The following is a 19,002-nucleotide window of genomic DNA, read 5'->3' on the forward strand; positions in this document are numbered from 1 at the left end:
TGAGGTATTGTGAGCCAAAGTAAGCCACCACTGCTTTACTCCATAGCTTTCGACAATCTCCACCTGTTCTCACTGTAAATACTGGCAGTTATTATGTGTTTTATGTTGGGAGTGGATGATGTGTGATGACTTTACTGTATATCAGAGGAAAAACAGAGATAGATTTAAAACAAACAAAAAAGGGAGTCAAAGATGGATACGGGCAGTTTAGAACGGAACCATGATTGAGAAATCTGAGAAATGTGATAAGAAAGGAGAACGTAAAGTAAAAAGTAACTGTTGGGTCTAGTTCTCCACAGTATTCCTGTTCCTAAAAACAGTTTTAAATGGTATTTAGTTCAAACTCTGGAATTTGATCAAAACTAAAGGCTAAAGATAAAACATATAGTGTCGGGTGTGCCGGTTCGGCTGGTGCGCCGGGTGTTTAGCATAGGTATAGTTATAGGGCCCTATGCATCCAAATATTCAGCAAGGAACAGCTTTATCTAAATCTAAAAAAGTTTAATGTGCTAGAAGAAGAAGAAGAAGAAGAAGAAGACAAAAAAGAGAAAAACATCAAAAAGAAGACAAAGAAGAAGAAGAAAAACATCAAAAAGAAGACAAAGAAGAAGAGAAACATCAAAGAGAAGAAGAAGATGATGATGAGAAACATCAAAAAGAAGAAGAGAAACATCAAAGAGAAGAAGAAGAAGAAAAAGAAGAGAAACACCAAAGAAGTAGAAGAAAAGAGAAGAAGAAGAAGAGTTGTTTATTTGTTGGGAATTAGATTTATTATCATTAGTATTTTAATATCTTGATTATTTATTAGTACTTGTAATTTGTGTTTATTTTGGCATTTTATTTTGAAAAGCAGTGGCTAATACCTTGTGTATTCATAATACAAGTATTTTGAGACTGAAGTTATTTTTCAAATTCATCTAGTGCGTCACCTGCTGGCTGTTTTTCTTACAACCAGATCCCATAAATTCATTTAGAATTATGTACAGAATAAAATAATTAATCAAAGAAAATGAACAAATACATTTAAAAAAAAAAAAAAGTTTCCACCATGAAATTATATTTTCATGATGTATTTATCATTTGCACAAATACTGTATTAGTTTATGTGATATTGTACGAGAATTATCAGAGTTTGCAACTTTGCAAATAACCTTTTGTGATGTTTCCATCTTACCCTTTTCCAATGAATTGATAAAGCCGATTTTTAAAACAAAACCTAATGTTAAAGGGTTTTAAATTCCAATGGTGCAACGATAAGTGACGAGCCACCCTTGTGATTTATCAGTGTATTTTTCTTTTATTGCATCTCATTTGGACTCACATGCAGGTGGGGGAAGAAGTGGCACGATGCCATCCATGATAATCAAAAAAAAAAAATCCCAAAAAAAAAAATCCAAATCTAAATTATACTTTACAAGATTTATCCACGTTTTTGCCTTCATGTATCACAGTCGTCTTTATTTTCCTTTCAACACTTTGTTTTTGCCACAATGGATTAGATTACAGCCACTGTTTGGAGTTAAACAACACACATAACATCCAGCAAATAGTGACTCCCAGACTTCAGAAACAATTCGCTGCAACACAAACGACTTCAAATGTTGTCTTGTCTTATTCATTTTAATTTCCCAGGAACTACAGTTAAAATAGAACAAATAAATTAGCTTTGTGGGGTTTTTTAGGAATTCACATGATATGAGATTTTAAAACATCATGGTGCAATATCACTCCACACCAGCAAAGGGCGCAACAACATGCAATCTGAATAATTCTACCAACAACCCTTTAAAGCTGATAAGGGAGTGGTGACTTTCCTATATTCTAACTTCACCTAAAGTTATTTATGTCTTTAACTAAGAGTAAAAAGGTAAAGAAAAATACTCTTTTGAAGTCTAAAATGCATATGTCAATTGGAACACAGTTCACAGATTTGTACGTCTCATACAAATCCCTAAAAAAATAAGTAAAAACAAACCTGACCACTGTTCGATCGATGTGTTCAAAATGATATATCCGGATTTGCAGTGCAAGTTGCATTAAGGTACTTTTCGATTGGGAATAGTTTCCCCAAAACTTGAAGAAGACAGCTGTGGGCAGAAGGATGGCCAAGCAGATATAGATACAACCAAGTCTTTTATGACATTAGACATAGCTGAGCATCAATTCAGACGACAGGGTCGAAGGGGTGGGGGGTGGTGGAGGGGGTTAGGATGGCCAGTGAAGTTACACCGAACACAGTCCACATATAACAACACAGTCCTCATCTGGGAGATGCGCAAAAAAACAAACACATATCCATCATTCCAAGTCACCTGATACGCCAAAATCCGAGGATGAATCTAAATACACATTTATTTGTTTTTGTAGCTTTTTTTTCAGTATATTAAGTAAAGATTAACACTGATACATACCCACACACACCGAAACAAAATTCTGTTTAATCTAGAGTTCACATTCACAGTTGTGCTACAACATTAGATAAATAGGACAACGGGTGTTTTTTTTTTAAATTTTTTAGAGGATGCCGTTGAATGGAGGAGGTTCAAAGAGGACCAAAGAGTTGATGGCTGGTTGACTGAAGGGGCAGCAAAGAGAGAGAGAGAGAGAGAGAGGTGGGGTGCAGACATCCACAGAGCTCCAGACACAACAACAAACCTGAAAAGGATGGAAACAAAAAGGAGAGCATAACCAAAATGCTTTCAGTGAAAAAACAACAACAACACACATATCTCAATGTAGGCTTAGGATATATTAGGAAAACAAGAGCAAACAGAGAGCGCAAACGCCAAATATTCTCTGCATCAGTGATCCTGATCATGGAATCATGATCACTTTAAAGAACATGTGTCATACTCAAGGCACAGGGGCCAAATTCGGCCAACTCGAGAAAGTAAAAATGATAGGAAAAACATTAAACATTTTGTAGATTACCAACTAATTTAGTCTTAGATATCTCAGATTCAAATACAAAAAATCAATTAAAATCCACAATATTTGCAGAGCTCAGTTTTCCAATTCTTATATCAAAGGATGGCAATTATTTTTAATCTCAAATTGTTGAAAGAACTCTCAATTTTTCCAAAAATTAATTTTGCTCTTTTCCCCCAAAACTTAAGGTCAAAATGCTCTGTATTTGGCCTCTACTAAACTAAAATAAGTTTGACACCCTTGCTTTAGAGGCTCGGAAGAAATGTATACAGTATTTAAGTATCCATTAAAGTATCCATTAATAATGATAGAGTAGGTCCAAATATATGGACAGCCCATTACTTCCAACAAATCGTGATGAAATGTACAATCCGTGTCTGATCTGTATTTAACTTGGTTGAGTAATTGAGGAACTAATGGAGTCAAATGGAGTGTAACTTTTGGCCACTAGGGGCGGTAGACCTGTACATTTCACGTCGAGCGCCCCTAGTGGCCACAAGCGCCGCAGCACTGTCACAAAAATCAACAAACAATCAGTTGGGCCAGCCTCCCTTGTCTTTTGATTGTGTATGCAGACAGTAGTTGACCTGTAACTTCGGGATAAGGATTGGCTCTAAGGGCTGGGTCGGTCGGGTTGGGGTTACGAATCAGGGCTGGGCTCGCACTGCGGCTAAAGTCTATGGGCTGGAGGAGCAGCTGCCACTAAACGCCCTCCTCTCCCCAACGCCGGGCTCCTTGCCGCGTCGGTGGCGCTCCCCCCTACTCCCTGGCCTCGCCGCCATTGTCGGCCCCCTTCGCCGGGGGGCAGACAGGGGACGGCCGACTCTGCGTGTTCGGCGCCAAGCTGAAGGCGGGGCGGCGGAGGGGGCCAGGTCTCTGCGGCTTCTTTTTAGCCTCCTCAGAAGCAGTTTTAAACTTTATGCTTGCCTCGGCCATGACCAGGAGTCGAACAGGCAGAGAAATATAACAAAAGCCTTATCTCTATGAGTATATCAGAGCCTGTGTGCCGTAAAGTGATACGTTCTCCAGGCATTCTCCAGGTCACATGACCTGACCAAAGACGGTCCGTCTCTCCAAACTTACATGGGCGGTATTTAAAGAGGGTAGCCCCGCTTGAAGGACTGATACTGTCAAGCGCTGCATATTGGCCTGAGGAATCATTTAAAATAACTCATATGGGTCAACTCTTTAGGTCAAAAAGTCAGCGGTGTGCCTTTAATTTTGCCATTGATTTTTAAAACTGATCCACAATCAGTGTGGTGATCCGAAAACCTTCCAAAGTATAATGGAATCTTCCTTCTCATTGGTAAAAAAAAAATAGGTCAAAACCCATTTTGTAGTATTGACGTAATCCTGCTAAAAGTCAAACAAACAACAAAGTAAATAAACGCTGGTGAAAATATTACCACCTTGGCGTAGGTAATAATGTCATCTTTGTCTTAATTAGGGTTAAAATCCAGCTATTATTTTTAAAAACAAAACTTTACTAAAGATGCCTTGTAATATACTTCAAACTCAATGTGTTGGTTCTCTTGTAACACTTTCATCTGTTTCATTAAAAACAACATCAAAGTTGACAGTTATATTGCAGCTATTTCCTATTTTGAGTAAATGAACAGAAACCTTTGGGTACTTAGGGGTCACTCAGTCTACATGAAGTCCTTAATGTTAAGGTCATCCAGGGCGTTCCTCGGGGGCGGGGGCTTTCTCGGGCTTTGAGCCACTCCAGGAGACATCTGTAGGAAAACCATCACTTTAGCACTCCAGCGTAATTATTAAACTTATTTTTTATTTTCAAAGTAGACAACTGGTACATTTTCAACTGATTACATTTTCTAAAATTCTTATAGCTGTATCCATATTGTGTTGTGATTGACAGATAGTAACGATAATATTTTAATAATAGCAGATCTTAGCGTATTTTAGCCACAAATATATTACTTTAGCAAAGTGATGTTATTCATAAAGGAAACCAGGTGAGGATAAATGAAGGAAAAAAGAAAAAGAAATGGGAAAACAAAACAAAAGTAAAATAAAACAAAATAAATTATTAAAAAACATATTAAAATAAATACATACATTGAAAAAACATAAGGAATTAGCTGCTCACCGGGGCTCCGGGTGTCACTCCTGCTGCTGGGAAGCCGGGCCTGACCATCGGCATCATGGGAGCTCCAGCTCCTGGTGCTCCGGCCTGGATCAAAGAAACACAGGAAGAGGAGAAAAAAAAGAGACTGTGATAAAACTGCCAACCCTTATTATAACGGGACAACTGTCCAACTACATCCAGTAATGTTCCACATGGACATTTCTGGATTGGACCAGACTGGTAGTCTTACCATGGTGAAGCTGGGGTAAGTCCCCATAAAAGGACAGACACCCATGGGTGGAGTCTAAAGGTGTGGAGGGCAGGGAATGGACAGGAGGAGTTGGGATGTTACTAAACTACAAACAGGTGGGACAGATATGCTGCAGACACAAATCAAACACAACACAAGGAAACATAAATGATATCGAGCAAGGTACGGAGAAAGAGACGCGTCAAAGACAGACACGCCCATGATGGAGCCACCACAACATAACAATAAACTAAACTTTACAACCACATGCACAGGGGATGAAGGGCAGAGAGGAAGCACATGGCCTTCAGAAGGAGAGTAATCTTAAAAATAAATATGCAAACATGATATTTAAGCTCTTAAGGGTGCAAATCGTGTTTTAAGAGAAGAAGGAGAAGCTAGTTTTCAAGCAACAGCGTTTGTAAATAGCATTATCCTTCATCAGCCTCTAGTGTGACGTTCCAAAGATATCAGAGATTCACGTTAGATCCTAAAGCATCTGCCTTTGTCTAAAGCAGTGGTTTTCACCCTTTTTTGGCTCAAGTACCCCCTTTCTCTTCCCTTTGAATGCAAGTATCCCCTTTGTCTAGCTACAACACTTTGCTCAGAATACTATATAGTAGGGCTGGGCAATTTTGCCTAAAAAATCTCCAATTTTTTAAGGAAAAATTTCAATTACATTTTTCCATTTTATTTTTTTTCAATGCACTTAAAAATGTCTGCAGACATCAGATGTGTTGTCAAAAGTGCAACTTTATTGCTGTGATTGTCCTCAAGAGTTAAAATGCATAAAACAATCCCAAAATAAAAAGTAAATAAGGCTCTGTCATTCAACAGTTTCAAGCTTTAACCCAGGTTTAAGCAAAAGTGCAACAGCAACTTCACAGTAGCTTAAATTTTCTGATTAAGAAATCAGATAACTACATATTTTATAACATATAACATTACAATTAAAAAAAAAAAAAATTCTTCCCTTAGCATCTCAGCATAGTGCGAATAAAACAAACATGCCTGTGGCACACATATAGCCTACTCAAAGGGTAAACAAACGTAAACAAAGAGGGGGCGAGCTCACATTGCGCTACGGTAACCGACAAGGATGGAACGTGAAAAAAAAAAAATGTATTAAAAAAATAAAGAATTTTTTTTTTTTTTTTAAAGCTCAAAATTGCAAAATAAAAATTGTTTTTATCTATAAATTCGATGAATCAATTAAATACATTTTTTTCCCAGCCCTACTATAAACAAACAACTATAGAGCATTGTGATGGAATTAATGAGTGATAACACACATTTTAAAGAATCTAACTTTGTAAAAAGGAAATGAAACAGTATTTAATGCTTCCTGAATAAAATGTTTTCTTTAGTTTTTATCATTGATGGTCATCTCCCACCTGGTGAGGGACTAAGAATGATCCTTGAATTTCTAGTTCATGTTCCAATCAAGATCATTTCTATCATCATTTTGTGTTTTTTGTGTCATTTTGTGTATTCTGTTGTTGTTTGTCGGTTCTTTTTATTATTCATTATATTTTCTCCTATTTGTTGTTTTTCGTTGTCATTTTTGTGTGTTGTTGGTATTATTTAAATTATTCTCTCTCAGTGTGTGTGTTTTTGGTGTCGTTTTGGTTGTTTCTCATGTCGTTTTGGTTGTTTCTCATGTCGTTTTGTGTGTTTCTGTTATTTTTGTGTATTTTCTCATGATCTTGTATATTTTTCTCTCATTTCGTGTGTCTTTGTTGTCATTTTGTTTGTTGCTGGTAATAGTAAGTATCTTTCTCTCTTAGTGCATGTGTTTTGGTGTCATTTTGTATATTTTGTTGTTCTTTGTCGTTTTTATTATTCAGTATATTTCTATCTTATTTTGTGTGTTTTTATTGTCGTTTTGTGAGTTGCTGGTGATATTTAGTATGATTGTCATTTTTAACGAAAGATAAACATTTTCCTCTTTCTCTCTCTCTCTCTCTCACTCAAGTACCCCCTGTAGTGTCATCGTGGACCCCCATTTGAGAAACACTGGTCTAAAGGATGGACCATGAGGTCCTGTTACAGCCAAAACCTGGACAGTCTGATGAAGGTATTGCTCATAATGGTTGTTACTGAGGATGCCCTGTCAGCTTGTCAGTTTGTCTCTCGCTGCCATGCGGCTCCACTCCATGCTATAAGTCACAGACAACATTTACCATGGGAGCACCCCAACTAGGGGGAGCTACCTGAGGGGCTGCTGCTGTTCCCATCGTCAGATCTGAAATTTGAAAAGAAAGAGACAAAAAGTACTGCAAAATGTGCTTTCAAATGAGACACACACACACAAAAAAAATACTTAAACAGTGATCCTCCATTAATCACCCATTCAATTAAAATGAAAAATGTTTGAACTGATAGATTTGAAGGATACGATACAACACACTTTAAGTTGCACCCAGTGGCATCACTAAAGGTGCTTTTCCACGATGTTTGACTGTTTGCTATATTTGCCAAATCTAGGCTGCAGTGACACGAGTTAAATCATTTTGCATGCATTTGTTTGGCCTTAGTTATTTATTAATTTAAGTTTATTTTGAGATTGTTTGGCTGGAGATGGTTTGGTTTGGTGATTTTCTCAGTGGGTGAAAAATAAAGAAATACTGTATGCACTATGAGAGCTCAAAAAGTATCATTACAACAATGAATTTGCAAAGGCTAAATAAACAGGTTGCCTGCTAGACTAAAGACTAAAGTACAGTATTAAAGAGCCCCCATTCTGCATGTTCTAGTTCAGGAGCAACTGGCAGCCTGGGGGCCACATGTGGCAATCGGTCTAATTTTGTGCAGCCCCACCAAAAGTGAACGCACAAAAAGACTACAAAAATACACAAAATGGCAAATACACAAACTGAGAGACAAATAAGGAAATCCAAATGGACAAAATTATTCTGGAATCACAAAATGACAAAAAAAAAAACACTAAAATGGTCCAAAAACCCACAAAATGACAACAAAGATGCACAAAATTACTCTAAAAACACACAAAATGACAGGAAAACACACAAAATGGCTAAAAAAAAAAAAAAATGACAATAAAAATGCACAAAATGGCTCCATTAACACAAACCCCCCCAAAAATGACTAAAGTAATTCTAAAAACACACAAAAAACAATAAAATGACTCAATAAAAACTTACAAAATGACTCCAAAAAAACATGAATTATATAAAAACACAAAATGACAACAAAAATACACAAATCCCTTTGTTCTTTCCTGTGTTAATGATTGGTCATTATTTTAAATGCTGAACAGCATTAATCCATGCTTATTGAGATTAAATCTATCACACCAGTACTCTTATCACATTTCTGTAAACCGGAAGGCACACAAAGCACATTTCTCCATGTTTATCCATGTCTTGGAACTGTTGGTAAATCTCTATGTCTAAAGGACTACTTACTACTTGCCATGTTAGCCATGGAGGTGTCAACATCCCCGGCCTGAGGGGACACAGTGGGCTTCATTACATCCCCTAAGCCATCAAATACTACAGCAAGGAATGGAGGGAGATATAAGGGAGGAAGAGCATGGAGAAGGGAGGGATATATTAGCATCCTTCTGTGCAACCTACCCTAACACTCCGTCATGACGGATTACCATGACGACTAACAGATGTCTCCATGACAACAGGGAGATGAGGAAACCGTAGGATATTGCACAGATATTGGATGGATAAAAAAAAAAACAAAAAACAAAAAAAACAAAATGGGGAGGAGAAACTTAAAATAACGGACTCTCATTCTGCTGTTTGTAACAGGAGACATCTGCAGTGATTTCAAATTCACTGAAAGTAAATAGTAGTGTGACAACCTAAACATTTATATGTGCGTATATCTAATACTGTATCATATTATTAAACAAAATATTAAGAATAACTATTAACTTAATTGGATTTCTTTTTCATTTTTGTTGTTGAATGCAGCTGGAAATATGCAGAAGACAAAAGCGCAGCAACTAAAATGAGCAACAATGGCGTTGTTATTAAAAGTCGAGGTTTGGGTATCACTGCTATTCGTTCCAACCATCGAGCATTTAGTTGTGGAGGGGACAGAGCAGCCGAGCTTGCAGTGCAACCACTGCAATGCAGTGCACTGTGGGAAATCAGCGTGTTGAGAGAGCGAGGAAACTCACCCAATCAAACGGCAGGAAGCAAGAAATGAGCCAGCCCAAGAGCCAGATGGAGAAAAAAGAGAGCGAGGAGGAGAGGAGAGAGAGAGAGAGAGAGAGAGAGAGAGTGAGGATGGTGAAACAGCAGAGCAGATGTAAGAGGAGAGGGTGAAAGGCAGGGAGGGTTCAAAGGAGTGACGACGAGACCGTGAATAAAAGAGAGAGAGGGAAAAGACTGTCAGGCTTTGAAGCAGAACTGTTGCACATGATAAACAGCTGATGCAGAGCTCTTATTGCATAGCTAAAGCTTTGGGTTGTGCCTGAAATAACATGAGCCAATCCAATAGAAACAATGGTGAAACAAAAGTGGACTAATCTGTCATTTAAAGATATTAAAGCTTATTTTCAGCATTATTATTATTATTATTATTATAATGAAGGGATATACAAGGGATACAATACACTGCAAAAAACAAGTAAAATCATCTTTTTACGGTACACATGGACACACATTTGACAAATCTATTGGTGATAAGTAAGATATGAAACATATTCATTTGTTCAGCTTTCACAGATCGACCCAAATGACACGTTTTACTGCAGGACAAATGTGTGTTTGCCACGGTTGGGGTTTGAATGTAATTGAGTTTAGATAATTGACTTTGTAATGGTAATTCTATGGAAACTTCAATGGATTTTCATGGAAATTCTAAAAAAAAAAGAAACAGTTCAATACAATTTAATTAAATGTAAAACTGAGGAACCATGTTACAGTTTTGGCTTACATTTACGTAGTTAACAATTATTAAAATATGTTTCATATCAACCTTTACTACTATCTGTCAGTTCTCTTCAGGATCATTTTACCATTAAAAAAAATAAATAAATCATGGAGTATACTGACCCACACCAAAAATATTAATATTAATGTTTTCATGGATAAGTAAGCCCAACAAGGAAACCAAGAGATGAAAAACAAAGAGGATGTATTTTACAGCTGATTTAAGACATGGGTCAAAACTGACCCATTATCATAAGAGATGCTAACAGAAAGCTAACACAAGAGGAAGGTTATGTTTTATGGGCTTATGTTATACAGGCTCAGTAATTGTGATTAATTATAATTGAACTTTGGTAATTTCGAACGTAACTTTAATTGACTTTCAGGGGGAAAACTAATCATTTTAATTGTATTTGGAAAAAATGCCATGTTCCTAATTGAGTTGTAATTGAACATGGCTAATTGAAGATGTAATTGCAATTGGAGAAATGTAATTGACCCCAACCCTGGTGTTAGCATGGGTTTGTTTGCAGTAAAATAGATCCATATAACCATGTAAGGAATAATGATTTTAAAACCGATGTATTACAAACAGGCCCTCACCCCAAAAACCAGAACTCACCACTGGTTACAACAGCATTTTTATTATAATAAGGAATGATATTACCTGACATCAGCTCAGCAGCAGGGGCAGCAGCTGCTGCTGGTGGTGCGTCTCCTCCCGTGGACTCTGTGAGGTTAAACCCCCCCCAAAAAAATTCATCCAAACCACGGCAGGTTATAGAGGAGAATGATCCGATTCCATCGCAGCATGAGAGCAAACAAGGGGAACAATCAGCCTTCAGCCAGACAAAATGTTACAGTTAGAGAAGCAGGGCTGAAAGTGAAGGAAAAAACAAAACAGTCAGAATCACGTACTGGGAAAATAATGATGAATACATAGGGCCTGTACTACAAAGCTGGATAAGTATATCCGGGATATATTTCCTTTAGCGAGCTTCACCTTACCAAACATTCCCTGTCAGAGAGCCCCCGTGCTACGAAGCGAGATATAAACATTTTACTTAAGATTTCAGTGCGCGGAGATCGCAGCATCAGACCAATCACAATCCAAGAGAACTGTGTAGAGCAACTTACGTCACAACTGAGGAATACTTCTTTAAAAATATTAAGAATTCAAATCCATAATTCAAACCAAAAACAACACTGTTGCTGCAGAAAAAAGCAGGACGAACGTTACACAGTTAATGCGTAAAAAGCGTGAGATTACAATATGAATCCATGGGATGTTAAACGGACAGTTTCACTTTATTACATCACAGACGAGTTTCTATCAGGGTTGGGGTCAATTATAATTGTAATTGCCTAATTGATAATTAATTACAATTATGTCGTAATTATAATTAAATTGTAATTGAATTTAGATAATTGACTTTGTAAATATAATTGCCATGAAAATTCTATAAAAATGTACAATTATAATTTAACGCAGAACTGGGGAACTATGTTACAGTTCTATGTACAGTTCTACACACATGCAGTTAACAATTATTAAAATGTGTTTAAAAAAAATGATTCAGGTTCAGACGCCTAACAAGGTAACCAATAGATAAGAAGAAATTAGATGATAGATATTTGTTTTTAGTGTATTTCACAGCTGATTTAGGACCCGTTATCATGCTAACAGAAAGCTAACACAAGAGGAAGGTTAAATTTTATTAGGTTAAAAATAATTGTCATTTAATTGTAATTGGAAAAAATGTTGGTCACTGTAATCATAGTTGAACTGTGATTGAAAACATAATTGTCACTGAAAAATGTAATTGACCCTAACCCTGGTTTCTATTCAGGTAGTCCTCCTCACTTTATCACACACACACTGGGATAAGAGCACATTGTTGCATTGTAGTATGTTCCTGCTGAGACCATCAGCATCACTATAGCTGTGTATGTATGAATGAATGGATGAATAAATGAATGAAATTAGTTCATCCGTCTGCGTTACAGAGAGTTTCTGACACAGACTTCATTAGCTGACTGTAGATCAGTCCATCAGATGTAAATCCACACCTTTCCTATAGGATATCATTGGTAAAAGAAAGAATTGCATTTATCCATTCTTTCTTTCTTTTCAAAACGCAGCTATCAGATTTACGCACCAACCAAGATCTTCTAACAATGGGCAGGTCCTTTTCCGAGAGAACTGAGGCGGGATCTTTGTATTCGCTCATATTGTATCCAATTCATAACCTGGTTCCGACCAGGTAATGTGTTCAGCCTAAGTTACCATGGTGATTTAGTTCGGTAAGATGTTAGCCAGCATCGTAGTACACCACACACCGAAAACATCCTGGATGTTAGCACGATAAGAGGATCTCCAGCTTTGTAGTACAGGCCCCTAAAGTCAAAATACACATTTAAACTAGTTTTGCACATGGCAACACTGCTGTCTTCAATTAAAGCAAACCAGAACCAGTGGTTTATAATCTTCAATTCAACATTAAAATCTCTAACTGAGAGTTGGGTTAGGGTTCAGTGTAGTTACGCACCACCAAACATGTTGATGATGGCTGCCGTGTCAGTTGTAGCAGGGATGGGAGCAGCAGAAGTAAAAACGTCTGCTATGATGGAGGCAAAGATTGTGTTTATAGCTATCAAACTCACACAAACACGCAAAGGCCCGTCCGAATAGTTTGGATTCACAGCACACAGGCGACATGCTTAGAGAGGAAAGGTGGGAGGTGTCAGTCAGCGCTAGATAACACACAGCTCAGTGGCTTTCAGCCAACTCATAAGAAAGCTTCTCATTTCCTCCCGCTCTCTGATCAAAGCAGCGCTGAAAGACACGCACCGAGACCGGATATGAGATGAGGAAACGTCAGATGAATGGAGTGCAAAAAAAGGATACCTGCTCTAAACAAGTCAACGCTGCAGGGGGCAGGGTCTGCTTTGGACACGCTTGTGTCTGGTTTGGAGTAAAATATATCTACAAAACACATATGCATTCAGAAATAGGCTTAAGTAAATAACCAAGAGATAAAGATGGAGGCTTAAACACTGCAAACACACGGCTAAAGTTTTACCACTGAATATGTCGCTGTGGGTTGGGGGAGCGGAGATGGTTGCAGCTGTGGTGATGGTGAACGATGCATAGGTGAAGAGTGGTGAAGGGGAGGAGGAGGGCTCCACAGCACTCACACTACTGTCCACTGTCACTAAGCTGAAGAGGTCTAACCCTGAGGATGCTGTGGTGGTGTTACCCTCCGTAGGAGCAAAAGGGTCTTTGGGTATAGAAAGAAAAAAAAAAAGGAAGGAGTGGGCGGTTAATGGAAAGATGTGACACGTGGAGAGGAAAGGGAATCACAAAACAGGAAAACCAAGTGACAGAGGGTGTGTAGAGACTTAATTTGAATTTTCATTGACATTGTTGTCCTCACATGACCCTGAGAACCAGTTTTAAGACTAAGTACCAAGTGCTGGTTCTGGGATGGAGCTAGAACCAGAGCTTCAAAGTCACAAGACACAAAAAAACAACAAAGACCAGCCAAACCTGGACTCTGTTAACGCTGAAGAACATAACTGAACATGCCTCTGAGAAAAAAAAGGAAATATCTTATGGAAAACTCCCAGTAAGTCCAGTAGCATTTACAAATGTATAGAAAAATGTATAATTATTCCCACTTTCCTGTTGTCAGTAGAAATATCAGCCATAAAAATCATAAATATAAGCCATCACTTGAATAAAAAACCCTTTCAAAGTCACAGAAACACAAAGTCCTGTTTTGTACGTGTTGTTAAAATAAAAGAAGAATTTCAACTATTTAACTTTTATTTCACGCTTTAATCTGACAATATCAATCTGATACAAACAATGCTGTCATGGAATAACATAAAATAAAATCTCATGACAGCAATGAAAGCCTACGATACCATATACCATATTAATTAAAATCGATGTACATTTTTCATGTCATTTTGCTGTGCAATAAAAAGACCTCAATAGGCATTTTAGATCTTTTAGATTTGTTCTTTATTTAATAGTTGCTTTGAAAATTACCTTTACACATTAATTACTATGATGTCCCTATGTCTAATATGACCCTAAAGATCCAAACAAAGTTAGTCAACTAGAAAAAAAAAAACCTCAATCTATTCAGGAAACTATTGTTTTGTGATCAAAGCTTAAATAATCACACGCTCACTCATACAGTCAGACAGGCTTTCAGTCACCCACCGGCTCCAGCGTTGGCAGCTGGGGTGGACGTTGCAGCAGCTCCACCTTCAGCTGCTGCTGCAGAGGCCTCAGTGGCAGAAACAGGTGTGGCGAAGGCATCTGAAGTTCAAGAAAAACCCCAGAAGAAGAAGGAGAAGAAAAGAAACACCAAACAGAGGAGGAGGAGGAGGAGGAGGAGGAGGAGGAGGAGGAGGAGGAGGAGGAGGAGGAGAAGAAGAAGAGAAACACCACAGAGAAGAAGAATAGAGGAAACACCAAAGAAGAAGAAAACATCAGAAAAAATGAAGCGTTCCAACTGGCAGCTGTTCAGCTGTATTCAGTATTCTGTGACATTGGTGACCAACAGGTGAATGGAATGGAAACACAGGAGGCACTAAGCTGAGAGTTAATCAATGCACAAAGAGCAGAACAGGCCGGGAACCTACAAATGTTACAGCTGGCGTCTCTCGCTGTGAGTGCAGTCATGTGACATGTTTTGATAGAAATGCTTTTCGCTGACATCACAGAAAAGCACGTTTCTATCAAACAGAACGAAGGAGAAGAATGAGTGCAGCAAGTTGTTTTTTTGCAAGCTCGATGGTTTGTGTGTGTGTGTGTGTGTGTGTGTGAGAGAGAATGTGTATAAGTGTGTGTTGGAGGCCCAAATTGAACATTCAATACATTTTTCTATTGACCTTATTCCCAGAGGAGCTACTTATTATTATGGGACCAACTTCCTGTGTGACAGCAGAAGTTGCAGGTAATATTTGTCTAGTGGTCATTAATGATGGTAGCTCATATTAGTGGTTTGTCATGCTTGTTTGAATAACAATGAACAGGAGTTGAAATCTATATATTTCAAATGTATAGCCTATATGCATGACTGTTTCTGTGTGTACTAAGATCATAGCAAAGATCAATGTCATTTTTATTTATTTCATTATTTATTTGTCAGTTTTTAACACAGGAATTTGCACCCATTATCAGGAGGTAGCAGCCCCACGAATAAGGAGGGGGTATAAATGAACCTAGAAGCATTAGATATTAGGTGATTTGAAAGAGTTTACTTATAATTCAGAAAAATATATGACCTGTTTTACTTTTATCTAGCAGCAATATATTCAATATCAAAAAATGCATATTTTCATGTAATACTGCCAGGTTTTTTTCTATTCTATACTGACAAATAGTTCTCTTACATCAGGGGTGTTAAACTCATTTTAATTCAAAGGCTAAATACGGACCAGTTTGATCACAAGTGAGCCGCAGGTTTTAGGCGAGAAAACGAACAATTCCAATGTTAAAGGTGCAGTCCGTAACTCTTATAAAAGTGACTTTTTGTTATATTTGCTAAAGCTGTCACTATGTAAGGACAGCCTTACATGAAACTAGTAGTTTGTGTGAAAAAAAACAGGCTCATTGAGTCCCACCTGCTGCTGCTGCTGCCTTTGGCAGATTGCCAAAATGCACCGTGACCGAGCAAAAAGAAAAATCACAGCCAGGATTATGTTTGATGAACTGTCTGACAGCTGTTGCTCACAGGCCCCGCCCCTTTCCCGGAGCTGGAGTGCAGTCTTTTTTACAGTGTATGGTCTGGAAGAGTAGAAGATGGAATTGGCAACTTTTCTGCTTGAAAGATAATTACTGCTGCTTAATTTACATTATGTTTGATTTGTAATTTTTACACTAGAACTCTGTAGTGCATGTGTTGTTCGTGTGTGCGCAGCAGCTTTCGTGTGTGTTGCTGTAAGTGACACTGTGTTGCTGCTACTGCTGTTGCTGCTGCTGCTGCCGCTGAGGTATGTGCACATTAAGAGAGAGAAGTGCTGCAGTAATATGCTTTTAACAGCGCTTGTTATATTACTGTTGCTGTCGGGCTAACAATAGCTTGTTAGCTCCTCTGAGGGAGGGACTTTGGAAAGTTTGGAGGCAGGGCAAGAGAGCAACAGGGAGGGAGGGGGAGAGAGGGATCTGTAAGGTGCGGACTGCACCTTTAATGTGCCAAAATTTGCACTTCCAATTTTTAATTAGGCATCAAGTATGGAAGGTATCAACAAAATCTAAGCAATTAGTGACAGATATTTAAATGTCATTTGATTGATTTATTTTTTTGATCAATTTTTATATAATTTGGGGAGATTTTGTGGAATAATTTGAGAAAAAATGCAGGATTTTGGAAAACAGTTCTTTCAATTTCATTATTTGGTCATTTACACAATGATTCATGTTTTTTCTATCATTTTCACTTTCTCCAGCAGGCCGGATCGGATGCCCTGAAGGCGAAATTTGACCCCGGGCCTTGAGTTTGACACGTGTGTCTCACATCTACCAAACAGATGTTGAATGTTTATTAGGATTAGGTGTATTTACATGTATGGTATGCTAAAAAAGCTGTACTAATATGACAACTGGCGAATTGCCTTTGTCTTTAATAGCAAATTAACAAGTTAAGAGCAGAAGTCATGGTAATGTGTGTTCCCTAAAGGTGATCCCTTTCTGTACTGTGTAGTATTTGTAATGGAAATCCACAAAGAGCTAGCAACAGGATCCTGGGGGTTTGAATGGCAGTTTGTCAGCAGACTAAAGGGTTTTCACAATTATTTGACAAGTAGTCATAAGGTTATGACTGATCTGTGTGTACATATTGAATCATTTGTATGATCGTGATCATATTATAATTTGTGAGTGATTTGGGCCTCCATCATTTCTAAGCAGCCGATGATGTGTATCAATGCAAAAGATAAAAATAGCTTTAAATGGTACAACTTTGCTTGCAGTACACAAACAGTGTCTGCAACAACCAGCAAAGTCTGGACTTCGTATTGTGTGTGAGCAAGCATGCAGTCGTCAGTGTTTTTTTCATATCGTGTGATGAGTTTTAGACTTGAGCTTCTCAGAGGGATTCTTTCGATCAGAATTTTCTGGAAGCTCACTGACCTCCCAACACATCCACATTGGCGGCACCAAGAGAGTTGACGGCTGTTGTGTTAGTGGGAGGAGCTAGAGACACACCGGGTTCTGCTGCTGCCGGAATGGGCGTGGCTGCTGCTGGGGAAGGGGCGGGCTCTGCTGTGAGGGTGGGTTCAGATAGCAAGGAATCGCCCATTTCTGCAGGTTCCAGGGGTGGGGGTGGGGGGGGGGGGGGCGTTTAAAAATCACCACCAATAAAAGCAGCAAAATAAAACCCAAAAACAGCAACACAAAGAATCGGTGGCATCGCCGACGAGTCGGTTTGGGAAAAGAAGCCAAAACAAAAGTCAAACCCAAATAAAACCAATTTATGATCATTTAGAATAAAAACAAATATCGCAAAATGATGCAACAGCATCAAGACCAAGAAATATGACAACCAAAAGAAAATCGCCCCCGATGCAAAAACAGACAGTGATGTATGTGAAGAGAAGGGAAGGGAGAAGGCAGAGAGAAACAAGGAGACAACTCAGACTAACAAGAACAACTTCAGACATACAGGAACACAGCTAACCACTTAACACTGATACAATCCAAATCTGAACCTCCCATCAGACCCTAATCACAAACTGTCTGTAAATCTAAATTAGGAAAATTGTATTTATTTGACATTCCAAATTGAAGCTGCGATAATACAGAGTATTTCCAATATTAGTTTATTGATTAACCGAAATGTTGAGCAAACAAACAGGAAGTAAAAGGAGAGGTTTAAGGTAGTACAAGTATTGTGTTTTTATATATATATCTAGCTTTTATTTAATTTAGTAGTAAGAATCAGCTTTGTACAATATTATAAATATATACTATTTATTTATAGTATTTTATTTTGCCAAGTCAAATTGTCATTATACACTGAAAAGAGGTGCACGGCCCTTTTTGGGTCCTGACCCATAAGATAATAACCTCTAGAAGTCATCATTTCAATTTGGGTTGCTATTTCTATATCACAAAGACTTGATTTTTAAACTGAATCAATATATTTTAAGTAAACTGGATGATGGCTAAACAATGCAGAAGTTTGGTGTAGACTGTAGAGGTTTGGAGCCATGTAAAAAGAAGTGAAATGCTCACCCGATCCAAGGAGATCTATGAGGGGAGAAAGGAAAGCATGTGTTGCCATTGAACAGAACTGGTTTGTTTACAGATCCTGGATCTGATTTGACATGTTGAAATGTTCTCTACCTCCCCAGGATGTGGGAGCGGCTGATGTTGCTGTGGGACCAGAGGAGGACAGCGGGTCCAAGTCCAACAAAGAACTGAGGATGACAACATCAGGTCATAACAACGGAAAGGTTGTTAATCATCCATGTCACGGTAATCCAGGTAAACTTTGGAAGGGAAACTCTCTCAGACTCACTCTTCGGCTGGTTCAGGCGCTGCAGCGGCAGCAGCACTCTCCCCTGGAGGAGGCTGGAGTGTCGGGACGGCGTTAGAGGATTTGGCTGGGGTTGATGTTGGAGACACGTTGTTTGTGGGAGAACCCTGAAAGATGGACATGTGCTCAGTGGTTCATCAGAAGTCAGGAACTCAGATATAAACAGAGTTTTACAACATCCTTACCTTTGTTGGTGACCTGCGGACAAGCAAGAGAAAATATTATTACAATACAGTTTAGCCTGCTAGACACATTACTCTA

At 38.3% G+C, this 19,002-nt stretch overlaps 1 protein-coding gene across 11 annotated transcripts in view; it reads right to left on the bottom strand.

The window, feature by feature from the left end:
* Window positions 1-1,277: 1,277 nt before the first annotated feature.
* LOC114457508 (clathrin coat assembly protein AP180) overlaps window positions 1,278-19,002 on the bottom strand; it is a 30,875-nt gene continuing 13,150 nt past the window's right edge. For 2 of the 11 annotated variants that reach the window (XM_028439413.1, XM_028439412.1), the window contains 13 exons: window positions 18,927-18,939; window positions 18,724-18,848; window positions 18,549-18,622; window positions 18,438-18,452; window positions 17,409-17,504; window positions 14,418-14,516; window positions 10,851-10,913; window positions 8,696-8,782; window positions 7,451-7,512; window positions 5,268-5,321; window positions 5,039-5,122; window positions 4,552-4,664; window positions 1,278-2,655 (listed from right to left, as the gene is read on the bottom strand). In XM_028439413.1, the coding sequence (XP_028295214.1) occupies window positions 4,578-4,664; window positions 5,039-5,122; window positions 5,268-5,321; window positions 7,451-7,512; window positions 8,696-8,782; window positions 10,851-10,913; window positions 14,418-14,516; window positions 17,409-17,504; window positions 18,438-18,452; window positions 18,549-18,622; window positions 18,724-18,848; window positions 18,927-18,939 (859 nt within the window). In that variant the 3' untranslated portion in view covers window positions 1,278-2,655; window positions 4,552-4,577. The remainder of the gene's footprint in view (window positions 2,656-4,551; window positions 4,665-5,038; window positions 5,123-5,267; window positions 5,322-7,450; window positions 7,513-8,695; window positions 8,783-10,850; window positions 10,914-14,417; window positions 14,517-17,408; window positions 17,505-18,437; window positions 18,453-18,548; window positions 18,623-18,723; window positions 18,849-18,926; window positions 18,940-19,002) is intronic. The other 9 variants (XM_028439414.1, XM_028439418.1, XM_028439415.1 and 6 more) reach the window with 9 other exon arrangements.

This window comes from Gouania willdenowi, chromosome 24 (genome assembly GCF_900634775.1).
Source record: "Gouania willdenowi chromosome 24, fGouWil2.1, whole genome shotgun sequence".
NCBI lineage: Eukaryota > Metazoa > Chordata > Actinopteri > Blenniiformes > Gobiesocidae > Gouania > Gouania willdenowi.